This window comes from Scyliorhinus torazame, chromosome 2, assembly GCF_047496885.1.
Source record: "Scyliorhinus torazame isolate Kashiwa2021f chromosome 2, sScyTor2.1, whole genome shotgun sequence".
In the NCBI taxonomy this organism is placed as follows: domain Eukaryota; kingdom Metazoa; phylum Chordata; class Chondrichthyes; order Carcharhiniformes; family Scyliorhinidae; genus Scyliorhinus; species Scyliorhinus torazame.
Window position 1 is genome coordinate 353,201,284 of NC_092708.1, and position 21,323 is coordinate 353,222,606.

The 21,323-nt window shown below is 50.2% G+C and overlaps 1 protein-coding gene across 6 annotated transcripts in view; it reads right to left on the reverse strand.

The window, feature by feature from the left end:
- The window catches only part of LOC140403495 (echinoderm microtubule-associated protein-like 5), a 415,808-nt gene that overhangs the window by 367,508 nt on the left and 26,977 nt on the right, over positions 1-21,323 (reverse strand). For all 6 annotated transcript variants that reach the window (XM_072491458.1, XM_072491449.1, XM_072491467.1 and 3 more), the window contains exons 2-3: positions 18,556-18,715; positions 11,631-11,729 (exon numbers count right to left, since the gene is read on the reverse strand). In XM_072491458.1, the coding sequence (XP_072347559.1) occupies positions 11,631-11,729; positions 18,556-18,715 (259 nt within the window). The remainder of the gene's footprint in view (positions 1-11,630; positions 11,730-18,555; positions 18,716-21,323) is intronic.

The window sequence follows — 21,323 nt, forward strand, 5'->3', positions numbered from 1 at the left end:
GGGCCGGATGAATGCCCAGTGGAGTTCTACAAAAAAGTTCTCAGAGATAGTGGGGCCAGTGCTGACTAGGGTATTTAACGAGGCGAGGGACAGAGGGACGCTACCCCTGACGATGTCACAGGCTACCATTTCGCTGATATTAAAACGGGATAAAGACCCAGAAGCGTGTGGGTCATATAGATCAATCTCCCTGATCAACGTCAACGCCAAGCTCCTGGCGAAGGTCTTGGCGCTTAGAATTGAGGATTGTGTCCCGGGGGTGATCGGGGAAGACCAACAGGATTTGTGAAAGGCAGACAGCTGGTAGCCAACTTGAGAAGACTACTCAATGTGATCATGATGCCCCCGGAGGGCAGATAGGTAGAGGCAGTGGTGGCAATGGATGCCGAGAAGGCCTTTGTCCCGGGTGGAGTGGGACTATTTGTGGGAGGTATTCGGACGGTTTGGGTTCAGGGAAGGCTTTGTTGACTGGGTTAGACTATTGTACCAGGCCCCAAAAGCTAGCGTGAGGATGAATAGGACAACATCAAAGCACTTTAGACTACACCAGGGGACCAGACAGGGATGCCCACTACCGACTTCCGGTGGCGGCAATGAATGAGTGAGCTGCACATTCGGGGGCTCTCACTCCGGCGGGATTTGAGGACCTGGTTCCCCGGTTTTGCGGGGCTGTGAAAGGACGACCACAGGGGGCTAAGGAGCGAGCAGAGCAACATGGAACTGCGGGAGAGCATAAAGCAGCGCAAACGGCAGGGGAAGCTGACCCGGGAGCAAAGATGGGGGACCTGTGGACCTCGGACTGGCGATCCAGCAGGCACTGGAAAACATGCTGCAGGTGATAAAGAGCAGTTTTGAGTCGTTGAAGCGGGATATCTTGGACCCACTTCAGAAGGCAGTGGATCAGCTGAACCAGAGACTGGATGCCCAGGATGAAAAGGTTAAGGAGCTGGGGGAGGAGGTGGAGGAGCAGGCGGACGCGCAGACGATTGCTGCGCTAGAAGTCGACGGGTTGAAGGAGAGACAGAGAAGACTGCTGGACAGAGTAGAGGAGCTGGAAAATAGAGCCCGTGGACAAAACCTGAGGATCATCGGCCTCCCGGAGGGGGCGGAGGTAGCTGATGCCACAGCGATCGTGGCGGACCTGTTGATGCAGCTAAAGGGGGCTGAAGCCTGTCCGCGACCGCTGGAGTAGGCACACAGAGTACAGGTGAGACAGGTGCGTCCGGGGGGGGTGGGGGTGGGGGGTGGGTGAGGGGGGGGGGGGGCCATCCGATGGTGATTAGGTTCCACAGGTTTGTGGAGAAGGAGCGGGTGCTGCAGTGGGCAAAGAGCGCTAAGAGCAGCACGTGGAATAACAGTGTCCTTCGCATTTATCAGGATCTAAGCCAGGAGGTGGCCAGGCGGCGAGCAGCCTTTAAACAAGTTAAGGAGGTGTTGTTCAAAAAGCACGTGAAGTTTGGTCTGCTCTTCCCGGACCGTCTTTGGGTTACGCATCAGGGCCAACACCACTACTTCTCCGAGCCCAAAGAAGCGATGGACTTTGAGAGGGATCAGGGGCTGGTCTCGAAAAAAGGACCCACGGACGCAAGCTCGGGTCCGAGAATTACTGGTGGAAGGGACGCCTACTATGCCTGGACTGCAGGTCGACTGTTTACTGCTTTAAAGATGCCTTGTGGTATATTTTTTGTGGGCAGTTTTTGCCTGTGGGGGGAGGGTATTCCCCCCCCCCCCCTCTCTCGAATGGTCTTTTTCCTTTTTTCTGTTGTATTTTTTTCTCTCCTTTTTTTTTCTTCTGTTGTGGTGGGTACCTTTTGTTGGGCTCTCTGAGTGCGCTGGAGCCTGTGTTGTAACAAAAGGGTGGCTGGTCAGCAATGGGGATTAAAGATGTTGGTTGGGGGCTTTTGTTTCATTTATGTCTATGGTTTTTATGTTTGTTTCGGATGGGGGATGTACGGGTTCTGGGTTATTGCGGTGTTATATATATATATATTTTTTTGGTGCTCAGAAAGGGACGTGGGTTAACACTTTTCTCTGTACACAGCTGGAACTGTATTGTACCTGGAGCAGCCTCGCGTGGCTGTTTGATGTTTACATCTTCCCATCTTAATGAGACTGCTCCAGTGGGTCTGAGTGGGGGTTAGTGTGCTGGGGAGTGGGGAGATGAGATCGGGGAAACAGTAGAAGTGAGAGAAGGGGGCGCCGGAGCGATGAGTCACCGGGCTAGCAGATTGGCTGGTCAAGGGAGTCAGGTGGGGGGGGGAGAATACAGCCAGTGAATGGCAGGGGTGGGGTTATCGGGGGATGTTGCTAGGGGAGGGGAGAGGGGGGAAAGAGTTATTTTGCTGACGTGGGGGGGGGGGATCTGAAGTAGGTAATGGAAAGGAGGTCGGGGGTGGAGGCAGCCAAGAGGTGAGCCAGGAATGGCACGGCGCATGGGCCGGGGGCGGGCCCAAGAAAGGTTATGGCGGACCGGCCGGGGGCCAACCAGGCTGATCACCTGGAATGTCAGGGGACTAAATGGGCCAGTTAAAAGGGCACATGTGTTCGCGCATTTGCGGGCTCTAAAGGCGGACGTAATTATGTTGCAGGAGACACATCTGAAAGTGTCTGACCAGACTAGGCTAAGGAAGGGCTGGATCAGCCAGGTCTTCCACTCGGACTTGGATTCTAAGTCCAGGGGGGTAGCAATTATGATCAATAAGCGGGTTCAGTTTGAGACGGAGGGCATAGTCGCAGACGGCGTGGGCAGATTCCTTATGGTAAGGGGCAAGCTGGAGGGGAGAAGAGTGGTGCTGGTGAACATATATGCGCCAAACTGGGACGACGTTGACTTTATCAAAAGAGTGCTGGGGAAGATCCCGGACCTAGACTCACGTAAGTTGATAATGGGGGGGGGGGGACTTTAATACGGTCCTTGACCCGGGGCTGGACCGGTCATGTCCCAGAACATGCAGACTCCCAGCAATGGCAAGGGAGCTGAAAGGGTTTATGGAGCAAATGGGGGCTGTGGACCCATGGAGAGCCAGACAGCCGATGGGAAGGGGCTACTCGTTTTATTCGCATGTTCATAAAGTATATTCTAGGATTGATTTTTTTATCGTGAGCAGGGGCTGTGTAGGGGAGGTAAAGAATACGGAATACTCGGCAATCACTATCTCGGACCATGCCCCACACTGGGTGGACCTGCAGGTCGGGGGAGCGAATTACCAACGCTCGCAAGGGAGGTTAGACGTAGGACTGTTGTTGGAGATGGGGATATGTGAGACTTCGGAAGTGTATGCAAAATTACTTGCAGGTGAACGATACGGGGAGGTTTCAACAGCGACCCTGTGGGAGGCGCTGAAGGCAGTAGTGAGGGGGGAGCTGATCTCAATTCGGGCTCACAGGGTCAGGGTGGACAGAACAGAAATGGACAGATTGGTTAGGGAAATTCACCGGATAGACGAGGAGCATGCGGGGTCCCCGGGGGAGGGCCTACTCAGGGAGAGACGGAGATTGCAGGCGGAACTGGGGGTGCTATCCACGAGTAGGGCCGTGTAACAACTTAGGAAGGCGAGGGGAGTGGTGTATGAGCATGGGGAAAAGGCCAGTAGATTGTTAGCGCAGCAACTCAGGAAGAGGGAGGCGGCCAGGGAAATAAGTAGAGTGGTTGATGGGGAGGGGAGCAGAGTGGAGGACCCAGCAGGACTGAATAAGGTATTTCGTGACTTCTATATTAAGCTGTACACTTCAGAACCCCCGGAAGAGCCGGAGGAGATGAAACGGTTCCTGGATGGACTAACCTTCCCAAAAGTAGGCAGGGGACTAGTGGACGGGCTGGGGGCCCCGATTAGAGTGGAGGAGATATTGGGGGGCCTAAAGGCCATGCAGTCGGGGAAAGCCCAGGGACCGGATGGATACCCAGTAGGGTTTTACAAGACGTTCTCGGAGAGAGTGGGACCGGTCCTGACAACGGCTTTTAATGAGGTAAGGGACAGAGGGACCCTGCCACCGACGATGTCGCAAGCCATCATCTCGCTGATACTGAAGCGGGACAAGGGCCCAGAATCCTGCGGGTTTTACAGGCCAATCTCTCTGATCAATGTGGATGCCAAGCTTCTGGCCAAGGTCCTGGCGATTAAAATTGACGACTGCATACCGGAGGTGATTGGGGACGATCAAACAGGGTTTGTGAAAGGCAGGCAGCTGACAGCTAACTTGAGAAGATTGCTTCATGTGATCATGATGCCCCCGACGGGCAAGGAGGTGGAGGTAGTGGTGGCAATGGACGCTGAGAAGGCCTTCGACCGGGTGGAGTGGGGCTATTTGTGGGAGGTGCTTGGACGGTCTGGGTTCGGGGAGGGACTGGTTAATTGGGTCAGACTATTGTACCAGGCCCCAAAAGCTAGCGTTAGGATGAACAGGATAATGTCAGATTATTTCAGACTACACCGCGGGACCAGACAGGGGTGCCCACTTTCCCCGTTGCTGTTCAGGGTACAAATTAAATATGGCCAAGAGTGAGATGTTTGTGGTGCAGGCAAGGGGCCAGGAGAATAGACTGAAGGAGCTGCCATTTAGGCTGGTGGAGGAAAGTTTCCGGTACTTGGGGATACAGATGGCACGAGACTGGGGCAGGTTGCATAAGTTAAATTTGACTAGGGTGGTGGAACAAATGAAGAAAAAGTTTCGGAGATGGGATGCACTCCCGCTGTCACTGGCGGGGAGGGTACAGGCTGTAAAGATGACAATCCTCCCTAGATTTCTGTTCATCTTCCAGTGCCTCCCGATCTTTATCCCACGGCCCTTCTTCAAAAGGACTGGCAAAATCATCATGAGCTTTGTCTGGGCGGGAAAATCCCCGCGGGTGAAGAAGGCGATGCTTGAAAGGAGCCGCAGCGAGGGGGGACTGGCATTGCAGAGTCTGATCAACTACTACTGTGTGGCTAACATAGCCATGATAAGGAAGTGGATGGTGGGTACGGGGTCTATCTGGGAGCGAGTGGAGGCGGCTTCGTGCAGGGGCACCAGTTTGGCAGCCCTGGTCACGGCTCCCCTACCGCTGTCGCCGGCCAGGTACACCACCAGCCCGGTAGTGGGGGTGGCCTTGCAGATATGGGGCCAGTGGAGGAGGCATGTGGGGGGGTGGGTGCGTCTGTCTGGGCTCCAATATGTGATAACCATCGATTCGTCCCCGGGAACATGGATGGTTTCGAACATGGCGGCGGGCGGGGGTGGGGAGGGTGGGCAATATGTTCCTGGAGGGGAGCTTTGCGAGTTTGAGGGGCTTGGAGGAGAAATTTGGGCTGGTAAGGGGAAATGACTTTAGGTACCTACAGATGCGGGACTTTGTACGCAGACAGGTCCCATCCTTCCCACGCCTCCCGCCAATAGAGATCCAGGACAGAATAGTCTCTAGAGGAGAAGGAGGAGAGAGTAGAGTCTCGGATATCTTCAAGGTGCTCATGAAGGGGGAAGAGTTTCAGACGGAGGAACTGAAACTCAAATGGGAGGAGGAGCTTGGCGGGAGATGGAGGACGGGCTGTGGGCGGAAGCTCTGAGTAGGGTAAATTCAACCGCAACATGTGCCAGGCTCGGTCTGATTCAATTTAAGGTTGTTCACAGGGCCCACATGACGGTAGCTCGGATGAGCAAATTCTTTGGGGTAGAGGACAAGTGTGCTAGATGTGCGGGAGGTCCAGCGAACCATGTTCACATGTTTTGGGCATGTCCTAAGCTTAGGGGGTACTGGGAGGGATTTGCGGGGGTCATGTCCCGGGTGCTGAAAACAAGGTAGGTGATGAGTCCAGAGGTGGCAATTTCCGGGATTTTGGAACACCCGGGAGTCCAGGAGGAGAAAGAGGCAGATGTTCTGGCCTTTGCTTCCCTAATAGCCCGGCGGCGAATACCGCTGGCATGGAGGGACTCAAAACCCCCAAAGACCGAACTATGGCTGTCGGACATGTCAGGTTTTCTGGGTATGTAAAAAATTAAGTTCGCCTTGAGGGGGTCTGTACTGGGGTTCGCCCGAAGGTGGCAACCATTCATCGACTTCTTCGTGGGAGGGTGGACTTCAGAGGGAGAGGAGGGGAGAGATTAGAGTAGAGTAGGAGGGATAAATAGGCGGGTAGTGTCTAGGGGAGGGGAGCTGGCATGTGCAGTGTGGTTTGATTGAAGTATTGGTTTTATATTGATGTTTGCACATTTCTGTTATCTGTAACTGTTTACAATGCCAAAAAATACCTCAATAAAATTGTTTGTTAAAAAAAAGATGCCCACTCTCCCCGTTGCTGTTTGCACTGGCCATAGAGCCGCTGGCAATTGCCCTGAGAGCTGCAAGGGGGTGGAAGGGAATTATTAAGGGAGGGGTGGAACACAGGGTATCGCTGTACGCGGACGACCTGTTCCTGTACGTATCGGACCCGTTGGCTGGGATGGACAGTACACTAGGAATATTGAGAGAATTTGGCAACTGCATAGCCACCCTCAGGAATGACTCGGATACTAAGTTAACCAGGCCCACTCACAGAAGCCCTCCCAAGCAAGGGAAAATTAGGTCCAGACAGACGGCAGCCCCTGCAGCCTTTCGCCCGGCAAAATACTGCAGTTGTTGCCAGAGATCGGAGCCAGAAAGGAGAAATAGAAGCCCAAAACCATCATCCTGGAAAAGGTTACGTAGGCCGGGGTACTGGAGAATGCATAGCCTAGAAGCCGCTTGCACCTACCTCCGACGAGGAACAACTAAATTGTGTAACGATGGTGAAATCAAAACCCATTAAATTATCCATAAGGTTGAATGGACATCCCACACTGATGGAAGTCGACACTGGAGCAGCCGAATATTGTTTCAGGGGAAACAGTATTCAATAAAATTCGCACTGGACTCCAACCCTTATTCCTAACCAAGACCTCAGCAAAACTGAGGACAGACACAGGGAACCCACTGAGAGTGTTGGGCACAACGCATGTAACTGTAGCTTATGGAGAGCAACTGGTTAGGCTGCCTTTAATGGTAGTGGACGGAGTGGGGCCAAGCTTATTGGGACGAAACTGGCTAAACGAGATCCAGCTGGATTGGGTAAACATTTCCAGCTGGAAAATGGCCTCCTGAGCGAATTCCTGCGCAAATACCCAGACGTTTTCCGAGAAGGGCTCGGAACAATAAAGGGAGCAACGGCGACATTGCATGTAGATCCAGAGGCAGTACCAAAATTCTACAAGGCCCGACTAGTACCCTTCGCATTAAGGCAGAAAGTCGATATGGAAATAAAACAATTAGAGCATGAGGGAATAATAAAACCGGTCCAATTTGCAGAGTGGGCGGCACCCGTGGTGCCTATCCTTAAGCCAGACGGCTCGGTCCGCCTTTGTTGCGATTTCAAACAAACAATTAACCGCTACTCACAACTGGACAAATACCCAATTCCCCGGATTGAGGATTTGTATGCAAAGCCGGCTGGAGGACTCCTATTTTCAAAGCTGATATGAGCCACGCATACCTACAGCTGAAGCTGGATGAAGAGTACCAAAAATTCTCAACGATAAACACCCTAAAGGGCCTTTTTCAATATACAAGATTACCCTTTGGGGTATCGTCAGCTTGTGCGATATTCCAGAGAACAATGGAGACTATATTGCAAGGGCTACCACAAGTCACCATTTATCTGGACAACGTCTTCATTACAGGAAAAACAAAGGCAGAACACCCGCAAAACCTGGAGGAAGTCCTCAGGAGGTTTTCAGCAGCAGGTGTGCACCTAAAGAGGGAGAAATGTGTTTTCCAAGCACATCAAGTAACCTATCTGGGGTACAAGGTTGACAAATCAGGGCTATAGCCTTTGGAGGATCGGGTGAGGGCAATTAAAGATGCCCCGGCCCCCGCCACAATCCAGGAGTTACGGTCTTTTTTAGGACTGGTGACATATTATGGAAAGTTCATACAGAACAGAGCTTCCATCTTGGAACAGAGCTCCCCTACACCAATTACTAAAAAAGGGGCAAGCCTGGGAGTGGTCCGCCCAGGGCTTGACAGGGCTTTCAAGAAGATAAAAGATAAAAGAACAGCTTTCCTCAGAGAATGTCTTGGCACACTACGACCCCAGGAAAGAGTTGGTGCTCATTTGCGATGCATCTCCATATGGCGTTGGTGCAGTTTTGGCACACAGAGGGCAAAACGGACAGGAAGGACCTATAGCGTTTGCTTCCAGGACGCTGGCAGCAGCAGAACAAAAGTACGCCCAAATCGAAAAGGAAGAACTGACTGTGATCTTCGCGGTGAAGAAATTTCACCAGTACTTGTACGGGCGGAAATTCACTATAATTGCAGACCACAAGCCATTGCTGGGTTTGTTGAAAGAAGACAAAGCAATACCATCAATAGCTTCGGCCAGGATCCAACACTGGGCCCTACTACTGCCGGCGTACCAGTATCAACTGGAGCATCGGCCAGGAACCCGGGTGGCAAACGCCGATGCACTAAGCAGGCTGCCATTACCGGACGCCCTGCCATTCGTACCCAAAATAGAGGAAACGGTAATGATGTTACATTTCCTGGACACCCTTCCAGTGACCGCACAAAACATTTGTTTATGGACCCAAAGGGATCCTGTTTTATCAAAAATAAAACACATGGTGCTAACTGGGGAGATGGAAAGACCGGTCCAGGCGGAATTCCACCTTTACTGGAGCAGAAGAGAGCAGATCACCGTGGAAGACGGGATCCTGCTATGGGGGGCTCGAGTAATAGTTCCAAGTCAAGGCCGTCGAGCCATACTGGCTGAACTACATCATGGGCATTCTGGAGTCTCAAAAATGGAGATGTTAGCCAGAAGCTATGTCTGGTGGCCGGGCCTGGACACAGACATAGTGGCATTGGTAGGTCGGTGCCAAGAATGCCAACAAGGGCAGAAGGTGCCACTGGCAGCCCCGCTGCACACATGGGAATGGCCAGGTAGACCATGGTCGTGACTTCATGTCGATTTTGCAGGCCCGTTTATGGGTTCAATGTTTTTTATAATAGTAGATGCCCATTCCAAATGGCTGGACGTCTACAAAATAAACTCTGCAAATTCAACAACTACCACTGAAAAACTCTGCACCTCTTTCGCAACTCATGGTATCCCAGAGGTGTTAGTTTTGGATACTAGATCAGTTTTCACCAGCCAGGACTTCACAAAATTTATGAAGTCGAATGGCATTCGGCACATCAGGATGCACCATACCACCCGGCATCGAATGGATTGGTGGAGAGAGCCATCCAGACCTTAAACGTCGTGTTGAAGAAACAGTCAGCAGCATCATTGGACACCAAACTGTCGTGCTGGCTATTTGACAGAACAACCCCACACGCCACAATGGGAATAGCACCGGTGGAGCTACTCCGAACCCGGCTGAGTCTATTATTCCCGCATTTAGGTGGCAGAATAGAGCGACACCAAGAGGCCCAATGCAGGGGCCACGACAACACTCGCCGAGAAAGGCAGTTCATCACGGGTGAAAATGTATGGGTCAGAAATTATTTGAATGGCCTCACATGGGTAGCAGGAACTGTCAAGTCCAGGACAGGACCTGTGTTGTATGAGATATGTGTGGGGAAACATGTAATAAAGGAGCACCTGGACCAGGTGCGGGCCTCAGATTTGTTTCCTCCCCCAGAGCTGACTCAGACCAGCATACCAAGGACAGTGGAAAGTCCTCCCCGACAAACTATTCACGCCCCTCCGACACCACTGATGAGGACATCGGACTCGGATATGGACACCGTGGATGATGCCGCAGCTGTACCCCTGCCACCTGAGGAAAGGGGCGAACCACCCCTCAGGCTCTCACATCGGAAAAGACGGGCACCTAGCTGTTATACCGGAATGGTACCAGGTATCATTCTACGTCGGAGGCCGAAGTGGAGGAGACGGACCTGGCGCAAAAACGAAGCAGGAGACCCGTGAGTCACAAGGACCATGGGGGCTCCTCGGACTTTGCGGGGAGGGGTGTAATGATTTAGGCCAGGCCTTTGAGATTGGCTAATTAGAATACAAATTCCCTGATTAATGGCCCTTCCTGTGTATATAACAGGGAGTGTCAGATCCTCTGCTCTCCCGGTGTAGACAGCAGACTGAATGGTCATGGTTGTTCAGCTGTTGGGTTTGTAAATAAAAGGAATTCTGGTGACGGGACTTCTGCCTCCATGGACTTATTACAGGGGGGGGTTTAGCTTAGATTAGTGTGTAAGAAAGGTGGGACCTTTGAGGGAGGAAGACGGCCTTTGCACAATGTTTATATTTGTATGTACATTGTTTCTTCTGTTATTGGTACAAAATCACAAATACCTCAATAAAATGTTTTATAAAAAAACAAATCTTCCCTCAACATTCTCTGCTCCAAGAACACCCCTTGATTTCCTGTCACTCCATGTTATTGAAGTTTCTCATCCCGGTAAACATTCTCTAAATCATTTCGTAGGCAGAGACATCCTTCCTAAAGTGTGGTGCCTAAAATTAGGCACAGTCGCCGACGGAGCCAACCACTGTTTTATAAAGATGTAGGATGAGATCTTCTGGTTGTTCAAAGGTTATGGGGAGAAAGCAGGATTAGGCTATTGAGTTGGATGATCAGCCATGATCGTGATAAATGGCGGAGCAGGCTCGAAGGGCCAAAAGGCCTCCTCCTACTCCTATCTTCTACGTATCTATGCCAGTTTCCCAGCAGCATGGGGTAGATTCAATGGGAAATCTCATTGACAGCGACGGGACCAGAAGATCCCGCCGCCAGCCAATGACGGGCAGCCACCCGCCGCCAAGAAACAGGCCACGTGGAGGCCAGACAATCTCACCTGGAGTACAACTGCCTTCAGTTTGCACTTTATACCTCTTTTAATAAACTGAAGGATCCTTTTTTTCAGTAGGTTTTCTCAACAAAGTTTGTCACCAAAGATTTGTATACTTATACTCTGTGGTGGTAGTATGCATTAGGGGTCATGTGGGACTGTGAAGCCGTGATGTCATTGGCTGACAGATCCCGGGTCCTGGTTGGCTGTTGACCTCTAGCTCCGCCCTGAAGGCGGAGTATAAGAACCAGGAGTTCTCCCCCGCAGGCCAGTCTGTTACTGAACTGCGGGGAACCAAGTCACGCTTAATAAAGCCTCATCGACTTCATCTCTATTCGTCTCTCGTGAATCTTTGTGCGCTACATACTCCCAGATCATTCCGTTCCTAAACACCATTTCAAATTGTATGATTTAGTTTATATCGCCTCTTCACATTCTTTCTCCCAAAAGTTATCACTTCATAACCGCTTAATTCAAATTATTGTATTTTTACATTGTCAAGGAGTGAAAGCTAATCTCCCATTTAAATAGCATCCCTTCATTATTACCCCAGAAATCTGAAGAACCTTAAACTAATGCTGCTCTGTAACTCTCAAAGAGATGTGCAAGTATAGACTGAGTCACTTCTGATTTTTACCTTCCTTTGGGAAAGAACCTCATTCTGTTCTCTCTTGGCCAAGTACAAGACGCCATCATTTACATTCACGAGGCATATAGTTATAATTTTTCGCTCAACGTTTCTAAAGCTCCTATTTAAATTTGTCAAATTTATATATATGTTTCATCCTCTGAACTTTCCAGCGTAGCATTTGTTAAGCAAAGACATTACCCTATCTGTGTGTCCTGCTGCAGTAGCCAGAACTCTTCCTTTCTTCCAATCCCAAACACAAATAGTGTTTTTGGAATCCAGACCAATAGATACCAAACGCTGTGAAGTGGGAAGAAAGAAAATTGAAATTAGGAAAATCGCTCGAATTTTTGTTGGCTGACAAAATTTAATAAATCTCCCCTCCCACAAAGCCCCTTCTGAAAACACCAACTTTTACAGAGGATCTATAATCACTCAAAACTGCACTAACTAATCAAAACCATGGACTTCCATTTTCCATCCAAAGGGGAATGTTCCTTTACTGAAAAAGTATTCCATAAAGCCAGCTTATAATTCATAAGCTAAAAAACAAGTTTCAGTGGTATTTAGAATCAGCATAAACCATGTAACTTATTACTTAAAATGTAACACTGGATTTTATTGCGATATAGCACAGAAAATATCAACATGGGCAGTTGTATGGAACTGATTTTCCTCCACAATTCCATTCATTTAATATTATTTTAGATATGATCCTTAAACTAGGTTTTTTGTATTGACTTGAGAAATAGAAATAGAAGAGGAGCATAGATCATGGTAACTGGATCCACAAAATACAGGTACTTCAAGCATTTACAGTGATGAGATTAGGTAAATCAACTAAACTAAACCATCATCATCCCACACCATATAAACCTACTCATCCTGGCCACAGTCATGTGTGCCCTGTGGATCACCTTGACCGAATAAAGCCAAGGGGAATGTTCCTTTAAGCCTTGCACATGAAGAGGATGCGTTCACCCTCCTCAGAGCCTCCTCCCACAACCCAGCCTCCAACTCCCTTCCCAGCTCTTCCTCCCACTTACGCTTCACTACCCCTATCAGGGCTCCATCCCAATCCATTAACTCTTTATAGATATCCGACACTCTGCCCTCACCCACCCGTTTTTGACACCAGCTTGTCCTGTAGCCGCAGGGGCGGCACGTGGGGAAAGGTCTGCCCCAGCTTCCTAACAAAATCCCTCACCTGCAAATACTGGAACCGACTCCCACTGGACACCTCAAATTCCTCCACCAACCCCTCCAAGCTCGAGAAGCTGCCCCCAATGAATAGATCCCCAAACCGTTCAAACTCCACCTGTCGCTACCCCCCAAAATCCCCCGTCCAGCAGCCCCCCGGAGCAAACCTATGATTCCTACAGATTGGTGCCCACACCAAGACCCCCTCCAGCCTCAGGTGCTGCCGCCACTGTCCCCACATCCTCAGGGCCGCCTCCGCTACCGGGCTTGTGGAGTACCTAGCCAGCAAAAACGGTAGAGGCGCCGTCAACAGTGCCCCTAAGCTTGAGTCCTTTCAAGAGGCTGCCTCCATTTGCTCCCATACCGACCCCTCCCCTACTACCCATTTCCTAACCATGGCTATGTTCGCTGCCCAATAATAATTCATCAAGTCTGGAAGAGCCACCCCCACCCGCTAAAGTAGTGTAGCTGTTCCCACTCCCGCGCCACCTGAATGCCCAAATACCTGAAGCTTGTCCCCACTACTTTAAACAGCAACTCCCCCAACCTCATCTCCTGCCCCCTCGCTTGGATCGGGAAAACCTCACTCTTCCCTATATTCAATTTGTACCCCGAGAATCGGTCAAATTCCTCCAATATGCCCATAATCCCCCAAATACCTTCCAAAGGATTCGATATATAGAGCAATAGATCGTCCGCATACAGCGAGACCCTATACTCCACCCCCCCCCCCCCGCAGAATCCCCTGCCAATCCCTTGATGCCCTAAGCGTTATCGCCAGTGGATCTATCGCCAAGGCAAAGAGCAATGGGGAGAGTGGGCCTCGTCTGACTGTGCAACCTGAAATACTCCAAACTCACCCGATTCGTCCGTACATCGTTGCCGGCACCCGATACAACAGCTGGACTCAATCCACAAACTCCTGCCCAAACCCACACCGCCCCAACATTTCCCACAAATAGTCCCACTCCACCTGATTGAAAGCCTTCTCTCGGTCCATAGTGACCGCCACCTCCACATTTTGTCCCTCCGGGGGCATCACTATAATGTTTAACAAACGTCTAATATTGGCCGAGAGATGCCTCCCCTTTACAAACCCCGTCTGGTCTTCACCTATCACCCCCGGTACACAGTCCTCAATCCAAGATGTCGGCCACAACATAGCGTCCACATTTAGCAATGAAATTGTTTGGTTGGACCCACATTGCTCCAGGTCCTTATACCTTCTTTAAAATTAGACTGCCTCCCTGGCCCTCCGCAACTGCCCCACAGCCTTACCCCTAAATATCAGTCCAATCTCCATCTGGAGTTTCTGCCGTTCTCTCATCAACCCACCTATCGGGGCCTCCGAATACTTTCTGTCCACTTGCAGGATCTTATCCACTAACCTCGCCATCTCCGCCCGCTCGGTCTTGTCTCTATGCGCCCTAATGATATAAACTCCCCCCTCACCACTGCTTTCAACGCCTCTCATAGCGTGGCGGCAGAAACCTGCCCCATGTCATTCGGCTCCACATAACCCCGAATAGTAGCCCTAACCCACTCACACACCTCCTCATCCGCTAACAGTCCCACATCTAGCCTCCACTGTGCGCCCCCCCGCCCCGATCCAACCTGCAAGTCCACCAAATGTGGCGTATGGTCTGAAACCACAATCGTCGAGTACTCCAAACTGACCACCCCCGTCCATCATAAAATAGTTGATCAGGGAGTACGCCCTATGCACATGGGAGAAGAACAAAAATTCCTTTGCCCTCAGCCTACCAAATCTCCATGGGTCCACCCCTCCCATACGCTCCATAAACATTTTCAATTCCCTTGCCACCACTGATACCCTCACCGACCTTGGACTCGACCGATCCAATTTCAGCTCAATAACTATTAAAATCCCTCCCCCATTATCAGCCGGTGCGAGTCCAGGCCCGGGATCTTCCCCAACACCCGCCTCATAAACTCAATATTGTCCCAGTTTGGGGCATAAACACTGACCAAAACCACCAGCATCCCTTCCCCACTCACCAGAACAAACCTCCCCCTGGAGTCTGCAACTATGTTCCCCACCTCAAACACTACCCGCTTATTATCAGGACCGCCACCCTCCCGCATCCTCAAATTTAATCCTGAATGGACGATGTCCCGGGCACTGATCTCCTTGATCCTGAAGCAGGACAAGGATCCCCTGCAGTGTGGGTCTTACAGACCGATTTCGTTGTTAAATGTAGATGCCAAGGTGCTGGCGAAGGTCTTAGCCACGAGAATTGAGGATTGGGTGCCGCAGGTTATTCACGAAGACCAGGCGAGATTCGTGAAGGGGAGGCAGTTGAACGCGAATGTGCGGAGGCTCCTGAACGTTATAATGCTGCTGACGAGGGAGGGGGAGGTGGAGATAGTAGTGGCGATGGACGCTGAGAAGGCCTTTGGTAGGGTAGAGTGGGGGTACTTGTGGGAGGTGCTGAAGAGGTTCGGGTTTGGGGAGGGGTTCGTCAGGTGGGTTAGGCTGTTGTACGAGGTCCCGATGGCGAGTGTGGCCATGAACAAGAGGAGGTCTGAGTACTTCCGGTTGCATCGAGGGACGAGGCAGGTGGTGTCCCCTGCCCCCCCTGCTCTTCGCACTGGCGATTGAACCCCTGGCTATGGCACTGAGGGAGTCGAGGAACTGGAGTTGGTTGGTGCGGGGTGGGGAGGAGCATAGGGTGTCGCTCTGTGCGGACGACTTGCTGCTATATGTGGAGGACCCGGTAGGGGGAATGCCGGAGGTAATGAGGATCCTCAGGGAGTTCGGGGATTTCTCAGGGTACAAGCTCAACATGGGGAAGAGCGAGTTGTTCGTGGTTCACCCAGGGGACCAGGAGAGTGGGATTGGCGAGCTCCAACTAAAAAGGGCGGCGAGGAGCTTCAGGTATTTGGGGGTCCAGGTGGCCAGGAGCTGGGGGGCCCTGCATAGACTTAATTTCACGAGGCTGGTGGAGCAAATGGAGGAGAAGTTTAAGAGGTTGGTCGCGTTGCTGCTGTCCCTGGCGGGTAGGGTGCAGTCAGTCAAGGTGACGGTGCTCCCAAGGATTTTGTTCCTGTTCTAGTGCCTCCCCATTCTTATCCCGAAGGCCTTCTTTAGGCGGGTCAACAGGAGCATAACGGGGTTTGTGTGGGTGCGAGGGACTCCGAGGGTGAGAAGGGTGTTCCTGGAGCAGAGCAGGGATGGGGGGGCTGGCACTGCCCAACCTCTGTGGGTACCACTGGGCCGCCAATGCAGCGATGGTGCGCAAGTGGGTGATGGAGGGGGAGGGGGCTGCATGGAAGAGGCTGGTACGGCGTCTTGTGAGGGTACGAGTCTGGAGGCGCTGGCAACAGCGCCGCTGCCGCTCCCTCCAATGAGGTATACCACGAGCCCGGTGGTGGCGGCTACCCTCAAAATCTGGGGGCAATGGAGGCGGCACAGGGGGGAAGTGGGAGACTCGGTGTGGATCCCGATACGGGGGAACCACCGGTTTGTCCCAGGGAGAATAGATGGGAGGGTTTTCGGGGTGGCACAGGGCAGGGATAAGAAGGTTGGGGGACCTGTTTGTGGATGGGACGTTCGCGAGCCTGGGTGAGCTGGAGGAGAAGTACGGGCTCCCCCCGGGGAACACCTTTAGGTATCTACAGGTAAGGGCGTTTGCCAGGCGTCAAGTGGTGGAATTCCCACTGCTGCTGCCACGCACGGTACAGGACAGGGTGCTCTCGGGGGTGTGGGTTGGAGAGGGGAAGATCTCGGCAACATACCAGGTGATGCAGGAGGAGGAGGAGGAGGCCTCGGTGGAGGAGCTGAAAGGTACGTGGGAGGAGGAGTTGGGGGAGGAGATCGAGGAGGGGACGTGGGCAGATGCCCTTGGGAGGGTGAACTCTTCCTCTTCGTGCGCGAGGCTCAGCCTCATACAGTTTAAGGTGCTGCACAGGGCACACATGACCAGAACAAGGATGAGCCGGTTTTTTGGGGGTGAGGACAGGTGTGTTAGGTGCTCAGGGAGCCCAGCAAACCACACCCATATGTTCTGGGCATGCCCAGCACTGGAGGAATTTTGGAAAGGCGTAGCAAGGACGGTATCGAGGGTGGTAGGATCCAGGGTCAAACCGGGCTGGGGGGTCGCAATATTTGGGGTTGCAGGGGAGCCGGGAGTGCAGGAGGCGAAAGAGGCCGGTATTCTGGCATTTGCGTCCCTGGTAGCCCGGCGAAGGATTCTTCTTCAGTGGAAGGATGCGAGGCCCCCAAGCGTCGAATCCTGGATCAACAATATGGCGGTGTTTATTAAATTGGAGAGGGTGAAATTTGCCTTAAGGGGATCGGAGCAAGGGTTTTTCAGGCGGTGGCAACCGTTCTTGGACTTCCTGGCAGAGCGGTAGACAATGGTCAGCAGCAGCAGCAGCCCGGGGTGGGGGGGGGTTCTATTTTATTTTTGTTTGTCTATACTGGGGGATCTGAGGGGGTGTATATATTTGCTATGTGTTAATTTGGGGTGTTAATTTATTATTTATGTATAGGGGGAGGGGGGCACAGGGTTGTTTTGTTTTGTTTTGTATTTAATTCTATTGGGTTCCTTTTACATTTTGTTGTTGATATTTTGTGAAAACTTTAATAAAAATTATTTTTAAAAAATAAATTTTTTAAAATCCTGAATGAAAGATCTGGCCTACCCACCCTTTCCTTAGCATGGTCTGATCCCCGATCATCAGGTGTGTTTCCTGCTAGAATGCCACATCCGCCTTTAAGCTCCTCAAATGCACGAACACACAGGACCTCTTGACCAGCCCATTCAACCCTCTCACATTGGCTATGCCAAGAAGAAGTGCCGGGGAAGTGTCTGGGTATATTCATCACCACCCAGGGACTATACTTATCTCTGTGCCCGAGTGGTCATCACGGCTGGTTTTAGTTTTCGAAAACTATAGTGATTCGCGCCGGTGTGACGCCACGCTGCCTGGGTGGGATGATATGTTGAGGGCGGAAGCAGCGGGATTAAGCCTGATAATGATATTGTATTATAATATATGCTAGTCAGGTTCACATCCTTCCTGGTGTGAACCTGATTGTATCATCAGACGGGAGGCTGGGAAGATCACATTCGGGAATCTCATTGGCACAGATCCCGTTTTTGGCCTCTCGTGAGATTTAAAGGCCATTACAGGATTTGCGTCCATGGCTAGTGCAGCCGCTAAATCGCCTTGGCTTTTACTACACAATGGAAAATATGTGGCTGGCTTAATGCAGATGTATATTTAAGAAAGGATTGGGAAACCATATATAGTCTATATATATATATATATATATATATGGAATATCAGAACTGTCCTGGAAATTGGAAAAGGACACATATTGTTCAGTTCTTTCCACATCTAAAATAATGGTGTAACCGGTATCAAACTTGAAAACATACAGATATTCAGGTAGACAAAATTACCAGTCGGAAGCCATATTGTAGTTGTATAGCAATCATATATTGAACAATACTTTAACCCAAATGTCAACTATCAATAACATAGAGCACAATCATATGGGAAAAACCTTTGATGGCCAAAGAGAAAAAAAACCTTGGACTGTTCCACGAGAGGTACTGGCAAAGAAAGGGTGGTAGTCAATGTTATCACATTGGCTTAGGCTTATTTCTAAAAATGACATGGAGGATGCATTAATGAGCAGAATTTATTGCACAGACATGGACCAAACTAAGAAGTGGCTCTGTAAAAGTAAGCAAAGTTATCTAACAGGTACTGAGAGCAAGCAACACAACGCAATATCAGCGTTATAAAAATATGAAGATGTAACTCATAAAATGTAACTATTGGAATTGGTGTGTGAAAACTTCATGCCTTTCTTTCAATGGCTAACATCAATTTAGGGTTCTCAAAGTCCATTTTACTACATAAATATTTGACAGAGCACAAATTTACTTACCTGGCCATCGTGATCAAAAGCCAAGCAGGCTATTCCATGGGTGTGCACATCTGTCAGGATTGATATCGTCTGTACATTGTAGGTGTCCCACACACATATATGTGGCTCCTTTCCCACTTGTCCTGTTGCAACTAAAGTTCGTTCTGGGTGCAGTGCTAAGCTGTGGATGGTACAGAAATGTTTTTAACAAAATGTAATTCAAAAAGCAGCTGAAGTGCAAACAATATGGCTAAAGCATTCCGAGAAATGTTCATATGTATTGGGTTCCCAAAAGAGATCTTGTCTAATCAAGGGCTGTTTTGTCTCTCAAATTGTTTCCCAATTACGAAAATCATGTCAACTAAAAAAGCACTCTGGTCTGTGCTACGCCATAACCACCTTTAGATGAACCATCTGGTAGGGCAATCTAATGGCACATAAACACTATGTGCCAAGTCAGAAGTGTGGTGAATAGGAGTGGCAGCACCGTTTACCATCTACAAGACACATAGGAGAAAATCGCCAAGGCGCTTTCAAACCCACAACTTCGACAGCCCAGACGGACAAAGGCAACGGGTGCTTCAGAACGTCACCACCTGTAAGTTCTCTTCAAGTCATCCGACATCCTGACTTGACACTATATTGCTGTTCCTTCACTGTCGCAGGGGGGAAATTATGGAAATCTCTTCCTAACTGGCCTCTGAGTTCACCTGCAGCACATGGACTGAAGTGGTTCAAGAATGTAGCTCACAACTATCTTCATAAGGGCAACTAGGGATGGGCAGTACATGCTAGACTTGCCAGCAAGTCTGATATCTATTAATAAATCTAAAAACAAATTAGAATGGCAAGCAGGACCCAGGGGCCAAAATTTACTGTTTCTTTACAGAAGGGTATTTCAAACACCTCCAATGTTCCCAAGAATTGAATTACTAGACAGCCACTGATATTAGGCTAATTCACATTAACCTGAGAAGTATGATTTGGAAAGATTATCATAGAATTGAATTATCATAGAATTTACAGGGCAGAAGGAGGCCATTCGGCCCATCGAGTCTGCACCGGCTCTTGGAAAGAGCGCCCTATCCAAGGTCAACACCTCCACCCTATCCCCAGAACCCAGCAACCCCACCCAACACTAAGGGCAATTTTGGACTCTAAGGGCAATTGATCATGGCCAATCCACCTAACCTGCACATCTTTGGACTGTGGGAGGAAACCGGAGCACACGGAGAAAACCCACGCACACACGGGGAGGATGTGCAGACTCCACACAGACAGTGACCCAAGCCGTAATCGAACCTGGGACCCTGGAGCTGTGAAGCAATTGTGCTATCCACAACGCTACCGTGCTGCCCCTTATTGAGGTGATGGAAATGTAATGGAATATGTACTTAACAGGATTACCTAAAATTACACTGCAAAGCCTCACCACACTACATGGTTTTGCTACCAATAGGGCATAATGAGTTATCAGCTCACTGATCAGATCCCAAAAGGTCAGACGAGATTCTCCGGCCACCCTGCTGCTGGTTAGGTGGGATTACGGGGATAGGGAGGGGTCCCGTTTTTTTGTGGGTTTTTTGGGGCCTAGGAGAGTCGGTGGAAATGTGATGGTCCGAATCCTTCTGCAGGTCAGGATTCTGTGGATTCCATGGAAGTCATTTTACTTTGTCATCACATCAAATTTCAGCCCAAATTTCTTTATTTATGCACCGCTGCTTTTTACTGGTTAAAAACAAACTTGTCCTCCTAAAAAATTAGCATCCAATTTTAGCATCCAATTAAATTTTATGAAACTATTCTGAGCGTTAGAATCTAAATTATCCCTAAGATTCATCCTGGACTCAATGGTAACACTCAGTCTCAGGGACAGATGATTGGGAGTTCAAGGCACACTCGAGACACCGGGGGCGAAATTCTCCTACCCGCCCCGCCACATTTCTGCCCCGACCGGCCGGCGGGAGTCTCCGTAACACCGGCCGGTCAATGGGGTTTCCCATTGTGGGGCAGCCCCACGCCGTCGGGAAACCCCCGGGCGCCGGCAAAACGGAGACTCCCGCCGGCGGAGAATGACGCCCCAGAACACATAATCCTGATTGTAGTGAAACACTGGTAAAAAGTGTTAATATTGCAGATACTCATATTTCAGATGAGCCGTTTAATCAAGATTTGAATTTGGATTTGTCATGTGTACCAAGGTACAGTATAAAGTATTGTTCTGTGTACAGTCCAAACAGATTGTTCCATACATGAAAAGCATACAATAGATATGCAATTTAAATACATAGACATCAAGTGAAGCATATTCGTGTGGTATTACTCACTAGAGAAGATGCGTGGAGAGATCAGTTCAGTCCATAAGGGGCTCATTCAGGAGTCTGGTAACAGAGGGGAAGTAGCTGTTTTTGAACCTGTTAGTGCGTGTTCTCAGGCTTTTCTATCTCCTGCCCAATGGAAGAGTTTGGAAGAGAGCTTAATCTGGGTGGAAGGAGTCTTTGATTATCATAGATTATCATAGACTTTACAGTGCAGAAGGAGGCCATTCGGCCCATCAAGTCTGCACCGGCTCTTGGAAAGAGCACCCTACCCAAGGTCAACAACCCCACCCAACACTAAGGATTATGCTGCCCGCTTTCCCAAGGAAGCGGAGGTGTGGATAAAGTCAATGGATGGGAGGCGGTTTTGCATGATGGACTCGACTGTGTTCACGACTCTCTGTAGTTTCATATGGTCTTGGGCCGAGCAGTTGTCATAACAAGCTGTGATGCAGCCAGATCGGATGTTTT